Source organism: Pseudogymnoascus verrucosus (assembly GCF_001662655.1).
Source record: "Pseudogymnoascus verrucosus strain UAMH 10579 unplaced genomic scaffold scaffold_1, whole genome shotgun sequence".
Lineage (NCBI taxonomy): Eukaryota > Fungi > Ascomycota > Leotiomycetes > Thelebolales > Thelebolaceae > Pseudogymnoascus > Pseudogymnoascus verrucosus.
The window spans coordinates 17362-37131 of NW_017263652.1; the positions used below are offsets into that span (position 1 = coordinate 17362).

Below are 19770 nucleotides of genomic sequence, written 5' to 3' on the forward strand. Positions count from 1 at the left end.
CAAGAAGACGCGGGTTTTAGAGGTGAGAGCTGGTGCAGTACTTCAGCCTCCCCTAGAGCAGTCAGCCTGGTAGCACCTTAGTAAATCCACCTTCGCTATAAAAAGATCACTTCCTCCCGTTGGAAATTCACATCTGGCCTCCCCCCTTAATGCTCGATCCCGCGAGAGAAAGGATGATACTAGGAACAGATTCCGCCTGTGTTCGAGCTCCGTAACTGGGTCCGCCGGCTTGTGAGCCCCCTCTTGTAACATGCTACACCAAAGTTGTTCCATTTTAGGAGAGATTTGACACAAAATCTTGCATCTGAATCGTGTAGCCACAATATTGAAAACTGTTTCCCACGTCGGTCGAAGCCTATATCTTTAAGGAGGTGTAGCAACTTTGTAAATATACGCATACACTGCATTTATCTTTCTTGATTGGCTGACTCCACTCGGTAAAGCTGTCAACTCCTCTGATCGCTAATGTCGCCTTCACCATTAAGTTTTCCCATCCATCAACTTTGAGGCTGTCGATCTAATGGAAAAGAGGCTCTTCGATTAGGGTTGACAGAGTACTCTTCGGGTAAGACTTGTCTATAAAGATCGGGCTGTTCTTGGCTCCCTATGCCTTGCTAACCGCCTTGGATTAGTGGCACAGAGTCGGCCCTTAATAGTGGTCTTAAACCTTCATCTGGTCCGGGTCTAAAAATTGGGACCAAAACTCTTACATGAGCGGTCTAATGCAGTCTGGTATGGCCAGTTTAGTAATTGTGGGTTCTCGAAAACCTCTGCTGTCATCATGCTACAGTGACGAGAGTAGCAGTCAGAAAGTTCGTCAGAAAGTTTGTCAGAAAATCAGTGGGTCCAGCTAATCGTCCCCGTTACGACGGGTTCGAGAACCCACAATTACTACCATACCTTGTTAATTAGTCTAATTGCGTTCACATTGATTCCAAATCTTTCTTATACTGCTGAGAGTCAACTACCGAGACCTTAAGCTCGCAGCAGAGAGTCGGCCCTTATTTCACTCTGTCGTAGTTCCAGCCGTAGAGCTAAGCGGTCTAGTCCCTGTCTGGTCTCTGCAGTTTAATCTGGCAAGCCTAGTATGTAGTGTAATCCAACATTTTGCTAAGGTCTACCCTACTAAAAATATATATTCCCTTGGTAGAAATGGGAATTCCATCTCTATGATCTAACTTAAGTTCACTTGCCTTCGAAATCTGCGTCCTCGCGCTGTTATTAGGCAATGTCCACCCATCCTTAGCCACTTCATCACGTGCGGTAGAGCCTGGGGAAGTCACCTAATGAGGGGGTTAAATTTGGAGCTAGCTATAATAGTACTAATGTATGCTGAAATGTGGGTCAGAATAGCCGTCCGTGCAGACACTGACGATTAGCTGGACCCACTGATTTTCTGACAAACTTTCTGACGAACTCCCTTCCCTCAAATTCTGACTGCTCCCTTCTCTTCACTGTCGCATGATGATCTACCTAGCCCATCAAGAGAACAGCAAGCATCTTGAACCTTGAATTTTGTCATCATCATCATGAAACCCTTCTGGCTGCCCTTCATCAAGTCTCAAAGCGATGACTGGAGCGCAGTGTTAGATCGTAAGGAGCGCAAAAGGATACAAGATCGACTTTCACAGAGAGCAAGACGTAATTACTCACGTTTCATTTCCAACATATAAAACTAACGTGAGCTGCTTCTAGGCCGGAAACTGGCTGGGAAAGGAGCAGACCTACTTTGCAGATCATGGGAGTCAGCCCGTGACATAGATCTCTCAGAAGTGGGGGGTTCTAATTCTGACCACACCACACAAGCTCTGGGCAATGAAGAAAATCTGGTCTCTGCAAATGAAACTCGACCAGGATACAGCTGTGCTGTGTCTCCTACCCATTTCGAACCTCTGCCATCGGCATCAATCGACCTTCAGACCTCAAATTCACTACCACTTCCGGATCCCGCTATTGACAGTAAATGGCTGGCCCTCTATTCTATGGACTCATTGCATGCCTTCACTACTCTTGGCCGTATGCTCCAGCTAGTCTGTATTGGATCGCCACAGCCCTATCTAAGCCCCCATCCATCAGCGTCAACTCCTGCAACGCTTGCTCCAACATTGCAGCAACAGCTGGTTCTGCACCATACCTTTGTGGACATCTTACCTTTTCCGTCGCTTCGTGATAGTATTATCGGTGCACTGCAAATCACGGATCAGGACACACTTTGTAAGGACTTGCCACACGACGAGTGGCGGCTTTGGGGCTCTGAGCCATGGGACCCTTGTGGGTGGGAGATTAGTGAGGTATTCGTGAAAAAATGGTGGTGGCTGTTAGATCAGGAGATGTTGGAGATGACGAATTTTTGGAGGAGGCAGCAGGGTATGTGTCCCTTGGTGTTAGCAGACATCAGGGAAAATTTTAGGACTAGTTAACTTATAGCAGTGTCACTTGGTGCAATTGAATCGCCCTGAATCGTGAACAGTATACCGCTAGTTTAGTTAGGATACCTAGTGAAGTGGATAATTGTTATTTTGTCGCTTCAAACGTAGCTCTGCTCCACCTCTCTTACTCTATGGCTCTCTCAATTATAACTTAAATCCCGTTTTAGTTAACTTCTGCTTAATGGTCTTGTGCAGACCGCCTAGCGTTGGTCGGATTGAGAGCCGACGGTTAGCGTATCAGTACATTCTGTCGTGGTTCCTTCTTTAAATATTATACTGTTAAGAAACTTTCGGAACTTCGGTTCATATTTGATACGTCGATATAGCTTGGAAATTGTATCGATTTACTATTAATCGTTGGTGCGGACACCGACGATTAGCTGGATCCACTTATTTTCTGACGAACTGTCTGACGCGTCTTCTCTCAATTTCTGACTGCTCCTCTCGTCACTGTCTCATGATGACCCACCTAGCCCATCAAAAGAACCATGAAGAGCCAGAGAAGAAGTAAAGTACTCCTTCTCTGACGGCTTTTCTGACATAGCTGTAACGCCCATCATTTCTCCCACTCATTGCCACTTCTATAAGAGCTTATGCTTGCCTTCTCTCCTTTTTAGTGTCAAATACATCACTATCTATCAATTCTTTGTACCCCATCTTCTTCACCTTCAGTGCCTCATTAAAATGTCATTTCCCAAGACCTTGAGTCTTCTCTCCTGTACAGCTATTGTAACGGGCGGCACCCGTGGCATTGGCAAAGGAATTTCGATGGAGCTAGCCCGCCGAGGAGCTTCAGTTGCACTAGTCTATGGGAATCCTGCCCGTGCCTCCGATGCTGCCTCAACAGTCGCCGAGATCGTGGCTCTTAACAAAGACATCAAAGCAATTGCAATCTGCGCCGATTTAAGGGACAGAGAATCTCCAAAACGAATCGTGGAGGAGACCCTTAGAGCTCTGGGCACAGAAAAGATTGATATTCTAGGTACGTGGCGCTTCGCTGGCCTCTTTTAGTTCTGCTGGCTTACGCGCAATGAAACATAGTTCACAATGCAGCAAACCCAGAGACAACACCAACGCCGAACGTGACACATGAAATATTTGATACCGTTATGGATGTCGGCTTGCGTGCCCCTTTTTTCCTGACACAAGCTGCACAGCCGTATATGCACCCAGGCAGTCGTATCATCTTCATATCTAGCACTTCAGCCCGATCGCCTTCACCGGGAATTACACTACCGCTATATGCAGCAAGCAAAGCCGCAGGGGAAAGCTTGGTACGGAGTTGGGCGTTCGAGGTTCGCCAGCTACTTCCTGAGCCTATAGATTTGCAATGTTGCAACTGACCATGCGTAGTTTGGACACTCACACGGTATAACCGTTAACGGTGAGGACCTACTTTTACAATTGATTTGGGCACGTTCTAGAATAAGCAAAGTTTGAAGCTGACTGTCTTTCTAGCCGTCTCTGTAGCCTATGTCGAGACTGAAGCTGTTTCCGTGGTTCCCGCTGCTCAGCTAGAAGCGTACCGTATGGCGAGTGCCAAAATTACTGCTGCAGCACCGCGCCCTGGAACCCCAGATGATATTGCGCAGATTGTGGCCTTTTTGGCTAGTGATAGTGCAAGGTGGGTGACGGGAAGCACAGTGAGTGCTAATGGTGGGCGACTCTTATTCTAAAGACGTTCAAATGAATGATAAAGCATTTCACGGACTGAACATAATTCTTTAGAAAATCATTTTTAAACTTGAAATTTCATTAAGAGATTATTGCGTTTAATACGCAGAAATGTTGTTTAATTTGTAGCGAGACAAAGCCTAGTGTTTAGCATAGGTAGGTAAATACCTAGCTTAAACGCTATTTCCCTACATAAGTTAGTTATATGCTTTACCCCCTAGGAGTGAAAACCCCTAAATTTTTACCTTAACTCTAAAGAAGTAATTAGGTTGCTAACCTTACTAGGATAGTAAGGTAGCCTAGGACTACCCTACCTAGAAGCTAACTACTACTACTACTATAGTTAGTTATAGGGGTTAAAGGTGTTACGACATAACCTAACAAAACTAGTCTATACTTTAATAAGGGTTTCACTAGAACTATATGTATTACGTTATAACCCCTATTTATAGGATGTACACTTATAAGGGACATGCTAGAACTATAGCAAGTGTTATATTATAGATTTATTTTCTAAAATACATTACTATCTTTCTATATAATATTAAAAACGTTACAATTATATTAAGGATTATAAATTATAGCAATTATAGAGTGACTCTATTACTAATTTATAGCTAGAGTATAGTAATCATTAAGCTTCTTTAGTGTAATTAAAGTAGCATTAGTAATTAGGCTTTGTTCTAGTAGCATACTTCTTATATCTTTAAGCTTCTTAATCATTCTTATATACTATAGAAAAGCGTAGTTAAGAGTTAGATAAGAAGAGCCCTATAGCTTCTTAGTTAGGTAGCTAAAGATATATAATAGCTTTAACAAGTTATAAAGTAGAAGTAGAAGTAGAAGTAGAAGTAGAAGTAGAAGTAGAAGTAGAAGTAGAAGTAGAAGTAGAAGTAGAAGTAGAAGTAGAAGTAGAAGTAGAAGTAGAAGTAGAAGTAGAAGTAGAAGTAGAAGCAGACAGCGTTAACGAGCTTCTACTTAAGGAGGATAGCTTCTCGTATTTTGCGTGTATAGATGGGTGCATCTTCTTAAGATGCTTCTAAAGATTGCTCGTCGTCTAGCTCTTTAGTAGCTAGCTCAGCATATAGCTACAATCAGTTTGAAGGCATTAGTATTAGATTCTAGCATGTATTATATCTAATAAAGTACGGTAGAATAGCCCTTTTGAAAAGAGGATTAATGTAGAATCAGGTAATTAAACTCTTAAAGGCATATATAGCATTAGAATAAGGGGCGGCAGCTCTAGAGCATCAGACTAATACTCAGCCAGCACTAGCGACAGAGAAGAGCCACTCATTTTCACAGTTAGGAAGTAATACGGAACGTTCAAGTAGAAGAAAGCTTCAATTATCTATTCTATTCTACGCCTAGTTACCCCTCATTCCCAAAGGCTTGGCAGCACTCGGAGTACTCGGAGTAGTACTCGGCGAGTCCCCAAGTACTCAAAAATATCACCCGAGTACAGTAGTACTCGGGGACTCACCGAGTACTACTCACGGCGAGTACTACTCGGGCAACACTGACACCTTGTAGTAGATATATTTGTAGCTATATTTATAAATTATGCATGAAAAAGTATAGTGCGTATTAAATTAAGAGGCATGATTTTTGGTGCTTGTATCAATGTGTGTTGTTTTTATATAACCTTGCCATTAAACCTCTCGACCTTGCTAATCGACACATCATCAAGCTGTTCAACTGCTGGACGCAGTGCCCATAGGTCTGTTCCAGGTGGCGCTTGTAATTTGCTGACAGCCTCTTCTGTTGTCGGATTTCCAGCATCAGCTGAAGCATGAATAACATCAGACGCAGCATATGCTGCAAAGCTCATCTCTGGGAATTTCCATTGACTCGTACAAGTAGCAGCGGGAACAATAAAATCAATTCCAGCATGGATGCTTTGACCTTCAGGACCTTTGTAGCCCCAGAGATCGATTCCGACTTTCGTACCCATTGCAGCCGCTCGTGTGTATGCAACAAGGTTGAAGACAGAGTAATGCCAGCTGCGTGTCCGTACAAGTTCCTTAGGTTGTGAGCCATCGGCATTTATATCGTCTTTGATACGGGATTGTATCAAGAGTAACTCCTGCTTTGCTATTTCAGCCTTGCCGACAAAAAGTGCTATGCCAGCTTTTTGCATGATCGCGAATGTGCCATGATTATTTTCGGCAGCACTTTCTATAATCCCAAAGGTGCTATTCGACAGCCAATCTAGGAATTCTAGGTTCCACTGGTGGAATCCTTCCATGTCACTTCGGGTCCAATCAGAAGCCCCCACCCCTAGAATAGCAGCAGCATCTAAAACGCTAGTATAGCCTTGTGCAAAATCAATGATCCCAATGTGTCGTCCTGTATTAACCCCAGGGATAATTTGTGCGTGGTTCAGATTCGGTCTCATACGCGTCTCCTCTGACAGGAACCAGGTGCGGATAATATTGCTAGCATGTTTTGCATAAGCTTCTCTCTCGGTATAATACCACGCAAGGCTGAGAATCAAGGAGGCTTGAAAGAGGTTCCTGCGGCCTGCATGATCTGTGTAATTATCTACTTCGGGATTTCGTTCTCCATCGCGTTGCATGTAAGGAACGCCGATAGAACTGCCAGAGGGCCACCAGTATGGGGCCTGGCTAGCGTAGTCGTGTTTATCGCCGCTTGGTGGATATATAGCTTTAGTTGTGACCGACCAGGGTCCTTGTTTTAACCACTTATCTGCTTGTGCAGTCAAGTAACTCAATCGAGTCTTCAGTTGAGCATCGCCAAGTTTGATCAGCAACTTCGCCTTCAGGAGCCTGGATCCATCTAAGACGATGGTGTTTGGAACCACATCTTTGTTAGGTTGTGCCATAGCGTGTAATGATAATTCCGAGAAAGGGTGGACTCTGATTCCAGAAGAGCAACCCAAAGTCGGGAGATACTATATATCTCAGATTCGTCACCGGTATTAGAAAACACACTTTTCCACCGAATCTGTACTTCCAGTTAACAAGGTGATCCAATATTAATAACAATTTTAAGAGGGTCATGCTTTCTTAGCGTTGTCGTTCTGCAAACTTGTCGACGAATTGCCGAGGTTTTGCCTCATTCACTGGGTGCGAAGAACAAAAGCAATTCCTTGACGGAGACACGGAACTGGTAGTCTCAGGGTGTCGCGCCAAATTGGCTCATCGGCAATTTGATTGCGAGAATAAGGTTCGGGAACATGGCATATTCGATGGCAAACACCTATAAGACCTTGAGCACCATCAACGGAATCTCGGAATCTCGGAATCTCGGAATCTCGGAACATTGTTCGGACAAGCAAATCCGAGCCAATTCTCTACCATGAGTGAACTAGCAGGGTTACACAACCGGACACTCCCATTCGCCTAGTATAATGCGGTCCGTGGCGAGTACTGCGACTGCTGACCTTATAGAAGGTCGGATTTCCTATTATCGCTCTCTGTCTAATCCTGCTTATCTCTCCGCCGTCTTAATTCTATGATTCCTCCCTAGAAAATCTAAATAAATCACGATGGCTTTGAATCGCTCCTTCAAATTGAATTCGGGACACAGTATCCCGGCTGTGGGCCTTGGGACATGGCAGTCAAAACCAAACGAGGTCAAACATGCTGTTGTAGCAGCGCTGAAAGCTGGATATCGCCATATCGACGCTGCAGCTGCATACGGTAATGAGATAGAGGTTGGAGAGGGGATTAAGGCGTCAGGGGTAAATAGGAAGGACATTTTTGTAAGCAGTTTAAAGTTCGGGTATAGTTAAGGTACGTCACTTACATTACAATCCGGTAGATCACGAGCAAACTCTGGAATACGGACCACAAGCACGAAGATGTCGAACGCGCCCTCGATACTACATTGAAAGAGCTTCAAACGGATTATCTTGATCTGTATCTGGTATGAATTATACTTCGCACACAATTTTTTCGTCTTTTTTTGGGGGCGAAAGCTAATAAATCTCGCAAGATCCATTGGCCGGTTGCATTTGCCCATTCCTCTCAACGATTTCCGGTTAATCCAAGCTCAGGTCGAATCCAAGTCATCGATGTTCCTATAGCTGATACATGGAAGGCCATGGAAGCTCTGGTTAAAAAGGGAAAGGTTAGAAGTATTGGTGTTAGCAATTTCACACGAGCCAGGATCGAAAATCTTTTATCCAGGTAGGGTTAGTTTGCTCTACTTTCTGGGCAATTGTTGATAAGAGTAAACAGCGCAGTTATTCCGCCTGCAGTCAACCAAGTCGAGGCACATCCGTATTTCCAGCAGCCAGAACTCTTAGAATGGCTAAATAAAATGGTAAGTTCCTCGAAGATCTCCTGTATGGAAGGCTGACCGGAGACAGAACATCCTTGTGGAAGCGTACAGCCCACTTGGAAATAATATATACAGTCTCCCAAGGGCTGTAGACGATCCAGACATTGTTTCTCTAGCCAAGGATCTCAACAGGCAACCCGCTCAGCTTTTGATCAGCTGGGCTGTCCAAAGAGGCACTGTCGTGCTCCCAAAGAGTATCACCGAATCGCGTATCAAAGACAACTTTCAAGGTAAGAGTGTTAAGTAGCCCAATCGCTGGATTAAATTTGACACTTTGCCCTAGACTTTAAACTTCCCCAGGATGCATTTGATAAAATCACGGCGATGAATCGAAACTGCAGGTACAACTTCCCAGCTCGTTGGGGTGTGGATGTTTTCAGTGAGGTCAGCCAAGAGAGCTTAGAGAAAAGTGTAGAAGAGTGGTTGGAGGGACAGAGAAAGTTGAAAGTAACCTAGATGATCGGTCTTCGGCCACACAATGAGATAGGCGGCCATTTACGTAGACAGTGCTCAAATTACTCAATGTTACTCTGCTGCCGAATCCATCCATAGCAAAGTTAGCTCATTCTCGCCAGACGGGACTTGCAGTTCCTAAAAGCCGCCTAGGAATTAAAACTTAACCATAAACAAGCTGAGAGGCTGTTGGTATTTGGCCATAATTCTAGGCCATGCTGTATAAAGCTCGTCAGGTTATGATGTTCGATTGTAAGAGGCGGAAGCCCTTGAATTGGAGCCCGAATATGGAGACTTACTACGTTATTACATATTGATCGTGATTTCTGAACACCATCTGCTGCCTGCCCCATAATACAGTAGCTGAAACGTGCGCAGACGAACTTTACCCCATCCCATAAATACGAAATCTTATTTTTCCGCTTTTCATAAATTAGGGAGATATTAGGCCTGCCACCTTAATCTAGTGACCAGTTTCCAGCGTCGGGGCCAGGCCATAGTGCGCTTTCCTTCTTGTTTGTCAAACTTTCTAGCTGCGATAGAGATGTATGGTCCACATCAAAGCTTCCTGATGCAGCATATTTACAGACTTTCACCCGCTTTCGCTCCTGCTTGCCATTATCCCCATACACAGGCGTGCGCCCAAGTTGACACCCCACGGCTCCATATCTCTAACTGGCAGCAGATGTCGGTCATCATTGTCAAGACCAAGTTGGCGGATGACCTTGCATGCTTTGAGGTGGACGAGGGGGCTGACGATGAGAGTGATGAGGAGTTTGGAGCTGACATCCGGGTCATAACCAAACAATGGAACCATAGTACGCGAGCCGCAAACCGCGCTTATGCGAACCAGCTTAATCCAAACTTTGGGGAACGTGTGGGATGGCCTCACCACCACGACACAATTCAGAGCCAGTTTCTAGAATGTTTTTTAAGTCCGTTATTCTATACTTTCGGCACGTGATCTGGCAGCTTAGATCACGTGCGAGATATCCAGGTAGAGCATGAACAGAGCGACGGAATACAATATATTTGCGTTGGAAGCGCAAGCCATGTTCTCATCATGGGCAAATCTTCCGTCTGTCCGAGGGAATTGCCCTCGAGAGCTGGCCAATCTTTCCACCAATAACCAATATCTTCAACTCGTCACTCTAAGTCCAACTGCAGTCCTTCCGTGGCAGCAAGGCCCAGCTTGTTGTAAAACCGGCATTTGGTGGCAGCAGATTATCCGAGCTCTGCATGAGTTCTCGGCATGGTGGTTACCGGTGACAAAGTATGGGAGTCAGCGGAAGGGTGTCCTTGCGGGCATTCAAGCTCGCCCATTCAAGCTATTCTATTGAACTGAATCCGACATCTCGGAACTTGATGAGTTCTGTCCGCGTCTATCGCGTAGTCCATGTTGTCAATTGGTGGGAAATTATCTAATATCGCGATTGAGCTAGCTTAATGAGTCAGCTACCCTGGTTCGTTAGAGTCCCCTGCAAAATAACTTGCACATCCCCGCATCTCATATTTAACAGCAGTTCCTGGTTGCAGTCCTGTTCTAGTTGTTATTTCGTTAATGGACAGAATGGTGCAAATAGAACAGTAAATATTCACTTATCCCTCTATGTCGGCCGTTTCATCTAACACCGTAACCATAGCCTCTCGTGGACCCGGGCTGTCATCGCGAGCTTGTTGCTCGCTCCTCTTGCGGGTGCATCCGCTACCCCACCTGTCCCCAGCAATCACGCATTGAACCAGCGGGGACTATGGCCAGATACTGCAGTATTGGATGGCTTTAGATTGTTTGAAACCAAGCTTCTGCTTAAGCTTGGATTGCCCAACCTAAAGACTGCGTTAAATCATTTAACTGCACAAGCGGATGACTGGCTCACAAAAGGACCTTATACTGTTACAAGTAAGACAATTGTCCCCCCAGGTGGTGACAAGCATGACTATGCCAGTCAAGCACCATACTGGTGGCCAAACCCTGATACTGCGGACGGCTGTCCTTATCTCCAACGCGACGGAATTCGCAATCCCGAAGTTGATAACTACACGGATCATGGAGACCGAGGGGATATGTTCCAGTCTTCATATATCCTTAGTCTCGCTTGGTACTACACTGGGAAGAAAGAATATGCAACGCATGCTGCTGGTATTCTTCGCACCTGGTTCTTGACCCCTGAGACACGCATGAATCCGAATCTTAACCACGCACAAATCATTCCTTGTAAGAATACTGGACGAGCTATTGGAATCATCGATTTCTCGCAACAATATACGGCCGTGTTAGATGCTGCTGCCATCCTAGCCTCTGGTGCACCTGGCTGGACTAAAACGGACCAGAGCAGCTTCCAGCAGTGGAACGTTGAGTTCCTAGATTGGCTCGCGAACAGCCCATTCGGCATCGAGGAAAGTGCAGCCGCGAATAACCACGGCACATTTGCGTCTATGCAGAAGGCAGGCATTGCCGTTTTCGTTGGAAATAAAACTGTCGCCAAGCAAGAAGCTGTCGGGATGAAGGCTCGTATCGATGCCTATATCAGTCCCAACGGCTCGCAGCCTTTGGAACTCATCCGAACTCGCAGCTGGCATTACTCCACGTTCGATCTCGTTGCATATACACGGATAGCTGACATTGGCAAGAAAGTCGGCGTCGATCTGTGGAAGTACAAAGGACCCCAGGGTCAGAGCATCCAGGGCGCTGTTGATTTTATCGTTGCGGGTGCTACTGGCGGAGCAGCCGCCTGGGTATATCCAGAGCTTGAGTTTTATGGTTATGCTGCGAGTGATATTGTGCATGCCGCAGCTGACGCTGGGAACCTCAAAGCGTTAAAGGCGGTTAGTAAGTTGCAAACACCTCCTGGAGGAGACTTGTGGGCACTTCGCCCTGCAGTCGAGCAGCTCGATGCTATCTCGAATTAGTCGTTGAGGAGATCAGATAAAGCATCGAGGACAAGGGCAATACGTCAATTTAACAGCTATTTGTGTCAAACCACCGTTGCATCAACTAAACCCTCCCGTTGCTCAAAACCCTTTGCTACTCTAATACAGCTGTTCAGTGATTCCCACAGATACTTGAGTATCCGGGGTATCTGGATACTTTATTCCGGATACTTGCCAAGAATAGCCAAGAGTAGCCAAGACTATAAACTCCAACGTCACTACACCGCCGATAGGAGGCTTTAAGAGTTGCTATGCTGTGACTTTGCTAATATAAGCCAAGTTGTTGGACTTCGGGTGTGTTGAGTAGCGGAACAGCATTGGACGAAGCAAATCACAGGTGACGGGTACAGTGGTATCAACAGCATCAATAATAATATATTAGATAGATATCTAGAATAGTAGGATAGATCATAGGAATATATAAATCTATATGTCCGTGATCGACGATGTGAGTTGACGTGGCTCAGCTGCGTGGTGACTAAGCATATTCCAACACAAGTGAGTGTGATTTCCGGGCGCGAACCAAACTTTTACGAAAGCCTTTGTGTCTAATCCCCTGCCTCCTCTGATAAGTAAACTATATAACAAAACCTCTATGTGTCTTATACGTTTAAGACCTAGCGTTACACCCATCTTGCGCACTACCCTCTCTTAAACTCTGCAGCAACCTCCCTAGATCAACGCGACAGGCTCTCTCATATGACCACTATATCCATGCAACAACCGTATTGAACTATGCTGCTTTCTTAGACATCAGCGACCCATGCTCGAGGTGGTAGTAGAACTAGTATTGCAAGCTGTATGGCATAAACGCTATAAGGACGGATACAGACGCACTGCAAGCTTCCTTGGGGCCGGTACAGTAATTCCTAATAGTGTGGCCTTGCTGCTTTCGGTAGAAATTCGTCGATCTTGGATCCTGTTAGCCTTTCGCCCTGTGTCCTTCAGAACTGACCCTAGGGCTACTAACACAAAATCCTAAGCTAAATAGGATGGACAAGCAGGTAGGAAGAAGCGAAGACAATTGCTTAGGATCATCGCTTGGCTAGTGAGCCCTTCTACTATGCATTCCTAATACCAACTCCGATTATACTGCCAGCCCAGCCAAGACAATATCCTTTACGCTCTCTAAGAACCTTAAAACCTCATCTTCGCTATGATAGGCATCATTATAGCCTGCGCCCAAACACAACACGCCTTCCCATGTACTCAAGAACAATCCCATCCCAGTCCTATACTCCGCCCCAATAACCCACGGATTCTCCACCTTGAATACCCCCCGTTGTGGCTTTATGATTCGGTCAAGAACGCCCATGCTAGACAACGAGACGGAAGGTGAATGGTCGGGAGGAGGAACAGGGCCAGTCTCAGGCGAGTAAGGAGGTAATTTCCCCGTAGCAATAAAGGGGACCATACTGAGGAAGTCGGCGTTAGGTGTCCAGGATTGATAGAAGTCTTTAACTTGATTCAAAGCCAACTCGAATTCATTGAGACTCTTAGTGGCGATCTTGGATTGCCCAACCGCGGGAATGACAACGTCAATGACTAAAGAGTAGGCGGAGGCACTGTGATAAACAGCAGCGGCGTGCTGCGGTGAGTTATATGGCTCTTTGCAGGATTGTCGTAGGTTGTTGAGAGAGTAGCCGATATATCTAGCCTTGCGCTCTTCTTGACCTTTCTCTTGCAGGTCTCTTAATGCCAGGGCGATCCCAGCGTGAAATGCATGCGTAGGAGTTACACCAAGAGCCTTGCACCTGGCCAAAACCGCCTGCGTGTCTGTGGGCGACAAGTTAATGGCAATCCGCGTAGAGTTCCCTGCGATTTCTGGCACCGAATTGAACGGGAGGGTGAGGATTTCCGCATCTTTGCGGGCATCTGCATTGGCAGATTGTATTTCCTGAAGCTTCTTTTCTTGGGCAGCATTACGTGTAGGCGGGATGTTACCCGCAACTCTGAGATGTGGTGAAAGATTCTTTGATTCGTCTCCGAAGACGACTTCGGACTGGCTGCTGAGCGACGAGAATGCTTCAGAGGCTACACGGATGAGATTATCAAGAAGCATAAGCGTGCCGACGCCGTCGATTATGTCGTGAGGACTGTGGAGCACAAGCTCCTTTGTCATCTCGGACTGATGAGAATCGTGACGAGGCGTGACTAGATACAAAGTTGCGAATCGACCAATGGGTGGATCCGAGTTAGCAAACTCTTGACCGGTTTGTGCCTTGTCGATAACTTTGAACGTTTCCTCGAGCCAGTCATTAACTTCAGAAGCGTTTTGAGGTGTCTGATAGACCTTTTTGCATGATTCCGTATCAGGATCATACACCACAGGAGCGGCTAGAGTTGGATGATCATATCGCATTTGTTTCCATGAGTGTCGAAATGCTTTCTCGATTTGTGCTTCCAAATATGACAGACTCTCACCGATTGTGGTGGGAACTGTGAGTGTAACACAAGCAGTAATTGCGAAGAAAGTGTGGCCAGTACCTTCATGCATCTTTGCCAACGTCGTATATAACTGCTCAAGTTCGTCGACATTGCGTTCGTATTTACCAGGAGAAGTCTCCTCCCAGAACTTATTAACTGAATTCACCATCTCTTAATATGCATCAAAACCAAGAATGAAGATGGGCTTGTTTTGTCCTAGAATGTCTAAGTTGAGAAACTATTATATAAAAGGAAACTTCCTTTTATATACAACTAATGTGAGGAGACTTGACGGTATGTCTCTAAAGAATGTCAATATCGTAGAGCTGCGGCTTGTCGGAAGAACGGACCTTATACCGCAAAATGCCGAAGATTTACCGCCACTGATAATGAGCAACCCGCTAAGTGTCAGCGGCGCAGATCGATGTTCCGTCTTTCCGCGGTGGGCTGTTTTAGCTTTGTGTGTGGGCACAGTACTATTACAGGCGATTCATGCTACTTCTACAGATGAAAGTTATATGAAAATCACTTCTAAATCCGTGAATATTGTCGGAAGAACGGACCTTGTACCGCAAAATGCCGAAGATTTACCGCCACTAATAATGAGCAACCCGCTAAGTGTCAGTGGCGCAGATTGATGTTCCGTCTTTCCGCGGTGGGCTGTTTTAGCTTTTTGTGTAGGCACAACACTATTACAGGCGATTCATGCTACTTCTACACATGAAAGTTATATAAAAATCACTTCCAAATCCGTGAATATTCACGGCGCAAAACACAAAGAAGAACACGATGGCCAGCCAGCAGAAAAATGAAGCTATGATAGCTATTGCAAAACAAATGCACAATGTGCCATGGTGCGAAGACTACGAAAGAATGATTTCTGGGATGCTGTCAGTCACACATGTAGTGGTCGCGCAAGGACTCTTCACTCACGTCGTATAGTTACAACTGCATTGCCCCGGAGCTAATGGATGCTCGATTCCGTGCAAGACGACTGACTACAAAATACAACACTCATTTCCCAGATGATGCAACGATGGATTCGCTTCAGGCAGATCGTAACCGCGTGCTGGAGGAATTAATAGGCAGGATTGGGCCTGACTCATACATTGAGCCTCCTTTCTATGTTGACTACGGTTGTAATATTCGTCTAGGTGACCGCTTTTACGCAAATTTCAAGTATACGTCACTATCCTCTTTTGAAGGTTTCAAGGCAGACAGACTACTAACGTTGACCTCAGCATGGTAATCCTCGACTGTGGGATGGTCACAATCGGAAAGCGAGTCATGTTTGGACCTTTCGTCAGCATTTTCGCAGCAACCCACGAAACGGAAGTCGAATCTCGTAGAGACAACGTTGAATATGCGCGAGAAGTCTCAATTGGGGACGATTGCTGGATTGGCGGTCATGTTACTATTTTGCCAGGAGTTACTATTGGCGAGGGCTGTACGATTGGTGCCGGATCAATCGTGACAAAGGATATTCCGCCGTTTTGTGTTGCGATTGGTAGCCCAGCACGGGTTGTGAAGAGCGTCAAACCTGTGGCACAACTTAATTAAGGACAAATTTTAACGTTCCGGGCATCTCTCTTCCGTATATTCAATTCCTGAGAACTCCATCAGCACCCTTCTGCATCGACCTCTCGCACAAAATCTTCGATAGCGTGGTGTAGCTGAGTTATGAGCTCGCTCCAACGCTCGGAACCATGGTCGAGATAATGTGTACAGTGCTGTTGGGAGTTGAAAGGTCCCAAAATAAATAAAAATGACTTCAATACTAATTTAAACGATATTGAGGCACCATTTCTGTGTATTTATCCTCCTAGTTGTCGTCCGATCATCGACTCTCGGCGGGCAGCATAACCCTCATCAACTGCAAACAGCACTGCCCCTCTCTGGCAGCTGCGCGGGTCACAGTATTCACTATCGACGAACTCGGTAAGAGATAGGCCCTTGGATAGCGAACCTCTGAAGCCCTCCAAATCATCATATTCAATCTTGTTGTCCTAAACACAATTGCCATGTACGTCCAGCCGCATCACTTTGATCAGCTTCTCCTGTCGACCCAGCTGTCTGTAGATCGCCATCACAAGAATCAGCAGCCATATTTAATTATGGATGGAGCTGGCTCCAGAGGCTCGTGCGGGGGTGTTCCAGTGAATAAACGCGGATACGTATAGTCGCGGGCGATATATGTGCTCAAGAAGAGATCTAGGTGTGTAAGTGAAAATGCAGCGAGGATTTCATAGCTCGTATGTGGTGTCCCGCTTGCGGTGTGCTGAGACGAGAGGCCAACCCTGTCGGTAGAAAGAACTAGACGAAGAAGACGGTACTGCTGTCCCGTTTAAAGAGAAATAGGTCTCCTACTATATTATTTATGTACGAGATAACCTTGTCAGCGCAACTTCCACTTCCTATCCCGCGGAGCACATCGACTCTAACGTAAAAGGGTATATAGCTTATGTATGTATGTTCAGGCTGAGCAGGACACATCGAGGTTGTCTCAAGGACTTCTATAGAAATGCGGTCAGGAATCTCCATGACCCTCAGTGATCGAAGGACAACAGGGAAAGTCTTTCCCGCGTATGTCCGGATGTTAGGCAGATTCACCCCGCAAACCGCCACTAGAGTAGTAATAATAACTATAGCTATGGGATAGCGCGATAGGGATCGTACTAGAGGGACATGCAATGCGATAGTAATTTCTTGTCGCATGACCTTCCCGATTGCCACTTCAACACGTTATACAACCCCTCATGCCCCAAACACCCCTACGTCGTCCCCTCTTACAATACGCATCGCGGCGCTTAATATCCTACCGGTCGCGTCTCCAGTCACAGACAGCCAACGATGCCAAACCCAGTAAGAAACTTGTGTCTAGCGTGGTATCTCTAGTGTGGTACTAGTACTATAAAGGTACGCTAGTACTATCGTATCACTAACGTATTTCACAAAGTGTAAATACTTTTTACGGTTTCTATGCTTGTGTACGAGGATCAGAGTGTTGTACAAATGTTTAGATTGAAGCTAAGTGATTTTCCTTCGTTATTTATCCTAAAAGAAACGTTTAATTCTACATCTTCATAAATCCTGAGAAGAACCTATCCATATCCTGAACATCCTCAAGCTCTCCTACCCACGAAACATACTGATCCGGACGCAGGATAACTGCACAACCCTTCTTCTTGTCAACACCGTAGTTCTCATAGGCCTTTCCGTGGCCCTCGTGGTACGAAATGTCGTCTGCGTAGATCTTCCAGTAGTCCCAGCCGTCACGTTTCGAGTATGGGTGGAAAATATCGTGGAAATCGTGGAGCTCGGTGGACGCACGTGGCGCGCTGTGGATGGTCAAGATCTCGATCACAGAGTTGATCGGCTTGCTAGCGGGAGTGAAGCGCGAGATAAAGGAATCGTTAGCCGCGAGGGTCTCGCCCAACTTCTGCACTCGGCTCATCTGTCCCTTGTCCGAAACATCGCCGGCGAAGACGACGAGTCTCCACTGACCAGTGCTTCGTAGGATCTCCTGGAAGTGCCATGGGCGAGCATCGGACTGATTGAGGACCTTGAAGCTGGGCATTCGCATGCCGAGCTTTACATTGGTAGCGAGCTGTTGCTTGCTGACAGCGCGTTTAGAATTGATAACTCCCACGTCAGTACCGTCGCCCTGATCAATACTGCTACCGTCCTTAGCAACAATTAAACTTGCTCCGTAGTCAACAGCCACGCCGCTAGCGAACAAGTTGCCCTTCTCGAAGGCGTTCTTGAATTCCTCCATGCTGATACCGGCCTCATCCATCATATCCTTTGCTGGACGTCCAGAGAAGAGACGGGAGAACTTGTGGTCGAATGCAATCAAATCTTGTGCGATACGTCTCCTCTCCGATTGGTACGTCTTCAAAATTCGTCGGTCTGCGGTGCCGTTCAAAACCGCTGAGATCTTCCAGCATAGGTTGTAGGTGTCTTGCATGCTGACATTCATCCCCTGGCCAGCCTTTGGAGAATGGGTATGAACCGCGTCACCGGCAAGGAAGATACGCTCGTTCTTGGAGAAGTTGGAGCCAACTCTTTGACCGATCTGATATGCTGTCCACCAGTCACAGTACTCGTAGCTGAGCTTGTACGGTGCAAGCGTGCGGTTGGCACACTCTAAGATCATGGCCGGGGTGATATTGGTTCTGTCGACGGGCTCTCCTCCCTTTTCAGTTGTGGTCATTTGAATGTACAGGCGGACAAGTTTGTTTTCACGTGGGATGACCATGACTGATCCAGAATTTGCCGAGTGAATAGCGCATCTCTGGCGAATGTCAGGGAAGTCGGTGATTGGGATAATATCCAAAACACCCCAGATGTAATCAGTTTGTTCACCATCGAGAGTGTATCCAAGCTGCTTTCTCGTCCAGGAGTGTGCACCGTCGCATCCTATCATATATTTTGCCTGAATGGTCTCTTGTGTGCCTACCTTGTCGTTGGCGGTCTTGTTCAGGAGTTCTTCGGTATCATCTGGAGCCATGTTGCTACGGTAAAGACCATCGGAGGGTGCTGCTCCGCATTTTGTTGCATTGCTTTGTGGAGGATTGATTTCATCCTCCGTTAGATGCTTAAGGGTGACTTTGATAGGATAGGCATCATCATCTTCCGCCTTTGACTCATCAAATGTTAACGACTGGGGTAACACGCCGCGTTCCACGCGAATATCGCTGTGGTCCTTGAGCGAATCGAGGAAGAAGCGCTCGATACGGCCTTGGTGAAGAACGAGCTGTTGAAACCTCGAAATGCCGGGGATAGTATCTGGGATGCGATCTGAGCGCCGGATGACACCATCCCGTCCGGGGTTCCAGAGGCAGATCTCGAGCATATGGTTGCCCTCCTTCCATGCGCGGTCGGCAAACTCGAAGGAATCGAGGATCTCTAAGGTCCTACACTGCAACCCATCGGCCTGGCCGTTATAGATCTTGGTGCCACGCTTGTCGACGATTTTGGCCTTGATTCCACACCGCGCGAACCAAGTGACGGCCATCATGCTAAAAGATCCCGTCAGTCAAATGTTCTTGGTACGAAAGCGACTGCAATCGCATTATCACTCACCCAGCTGGGCCAGCACCAACGACAAGGACATCCACCTTAGAGTTGTCGCCGGCATTTGTTATGGAACCCATGTCGACTGTTGTACTGTTGGATTTAGAGTAATGGATACGCTCGTGTGTTGAATAATAGACGCAGACAAAATTCTGCAGAGCACAGGAGTTGTCTTGCTCCTGAAGAAGCTGAGAAGAGCAGTAATATGGGGTGTGGTGATGAGGAATACAGAAAGAATAAGTATAAGAAGCATGATGAAGAGTGGGCAGGTCGAATAGTTTTAGGTTATCTTTGATTCGAGGACTACGAGTGGAGGTTAGTGTGGTGGGGTTAGCACCGGGTAGCTTTACAAACTCTAATGCCTTCGCAGCACTATTGTGGTTAGAAGGCACTAGCAGACATCCGAAGGACCAATCAGAACACATTCCGTTCGGAAGCAAAATCATTACATCGCCACATCGGCTCAAGGTTG

At 46.3% G+C, this 19770-nt stretch overlaps 8 protein-coding genes across 8 annotated transcripts; 5 read left to right on the plus strand and 3 right to left on the minus strand.

The window, feature by feature from the left end:
* Positions 1–1412: 1412 nt before the first annotated feature.
* Positions 1413–2563, plus strand: VE01_10723 (uncharacterized protein). Its single transcript, XM_059464176.1, has 2 exons — positions 1413–1641; positions 1696–2563. Exons 1-2 carry the CDS (start codon positions 1530–1532, stop codon positions 2418–2420), a joined length of 837 nt encoding a protein of 278 aa, XP_059320159.1. The 5' UTR covers positions 1413–1529; the 3' UTR covers positions 2421–2563.
* A 550-nt stretch (positions 2564–3113) lies between these two features.
* On the plus strand, positions 3114–4105 carry VE01_00006 (uncharacterized protein; the record flags this gene model as incomplete). The annotated part of the gene is made up of 4 exons (XM_018269541.1): positions 3114–3411; positions 3471–3724; positions 3783–3813; positions 3888–4105. The coding sequence occupies 4 exons, from the start codon at positions 3114–3116 to the stop codon at positions 4103–4105; spliced, it is 801 nt and encodes a 266-aa protein (XP_018135134.1).
* A 1359-nt stretch (positions 4106–5464) lies between these two features.
* VE01_00007 (uncharacterized protein) lies at positions 5465–7351 on the minus strand. The gene is made up of 2 exons (XM_059463234.1): positions 7129–7351; positions 5465–7070 (listed from the first exon to the last, which is right to left on the minus strand). Exon 2 carries the CDS (start codon positions 6946–6948, stop codon positions 5740–5742), a length of 1209 nt encoding a protein of 402 aa, XP_059320119.1. The 5' UTR covers positions 6949–7070; positions 7129–7351; the 3' UTR covers positions 5465–5739.
* Positions 7352–7526: 175 nt separating this feature from the next.
* Positions 7527–9014, plus strand: VE01_00008 (uncharacterized protein). Its single transcript, XM_018269543.2, has 6 exons — positions 7527–7830; positions 7890–7994; positions 8064–8257; positions 8309–8393; positions 8440–8641; positions 8695–9014. Exons 1-6 carry the CDS (start codon positions 7615–7617, stop codon positions 8865–8867), a joined length of 975 nt encoding a protein of 324 aa, XP_018134995.2. The 5' UTR covers positions 7527–7614; the 3' UTR covers positions 8868–9014.
* Positions 9015–9936: 922 nt separating this feature from the next.
* Positions 9937–12205, plus strand: VE01_10724 (uncharacterized protein). The gene is made up of 2 exons (XM_059464177.1): positions 9937–10451; positions 10508–12205. Exons 1-2 carry the CDS (start codon positions 10426–10428, stop codon positions 11772–11774), a joined length of 1293 nt encoding a protein of 430 aa, XP_059320160.1. The 5' UTR covers positions 9937–10425; the 3' UTR covers positions 11775–12205.
* A 22-nt stretch (positions 12206–12227) lies between these two features.
* Positions 12228–14708, minus strand: VE01_00009 (uncharacterized protein). The gene is made up of 2 exons (XM_018269544.2): positions 14573–14708; positions 12228–14524 (listed from the first exon to the last, which is right to left on the minus strand). Exon 2 carries the CDS (start codon positions 14389–14391, stop codon positions 12883–12885), a length of 1509 nt encoding a protein of 502 aa, XP_018135145.1. The 5' UTR covers positions 14392–14524; positions 14573–14708; the 3' UTR covers positions 12228–12882.
* Positions 14709–14740: 32 nt separating this feature from the next.
* VE01_00010 (uncharacterized protein) lies at positions 14741–16370 on the plus strand. The gene is made up of 3 exons (XM_018269545.2): positions 14741–15112; positions 15165–15401; positions 15464–16370. Exons 1-3 carry the CDS (start codon positions 15012–15014, stop codon positions 15780–15782), a joined length of 657 nt encoding a protein of 218 aa, XP_018135219.2. The 5' UTR covers positions 14741–15011; the 3' UTR covers positions 15783–16370.
* Positions 16371–17262: 892 nt separating this feature from the next.
* Positions 17263–19683, minus strand: VE01_00011 (uncharacterized protein). The gene is made up of 2 exons (XM_018269546.2): positions 19308–19683; positions 17263–19243 (listed from the first exon to the last, which is right to left on the minus strand). Exons 1-2 carry the CDS (start codon positions 19376–19378, stop codon positions 17296–17298), a joined length of 2019 nt encoding a protein of 672 aa, XP_018135220.1. The 5' UTR covers positions 19379–19683; the 3' UTR covers positions 17263–17295.
* Between the last annotated feature and the right edge of the window lie 87 nt (positions 19684–19770).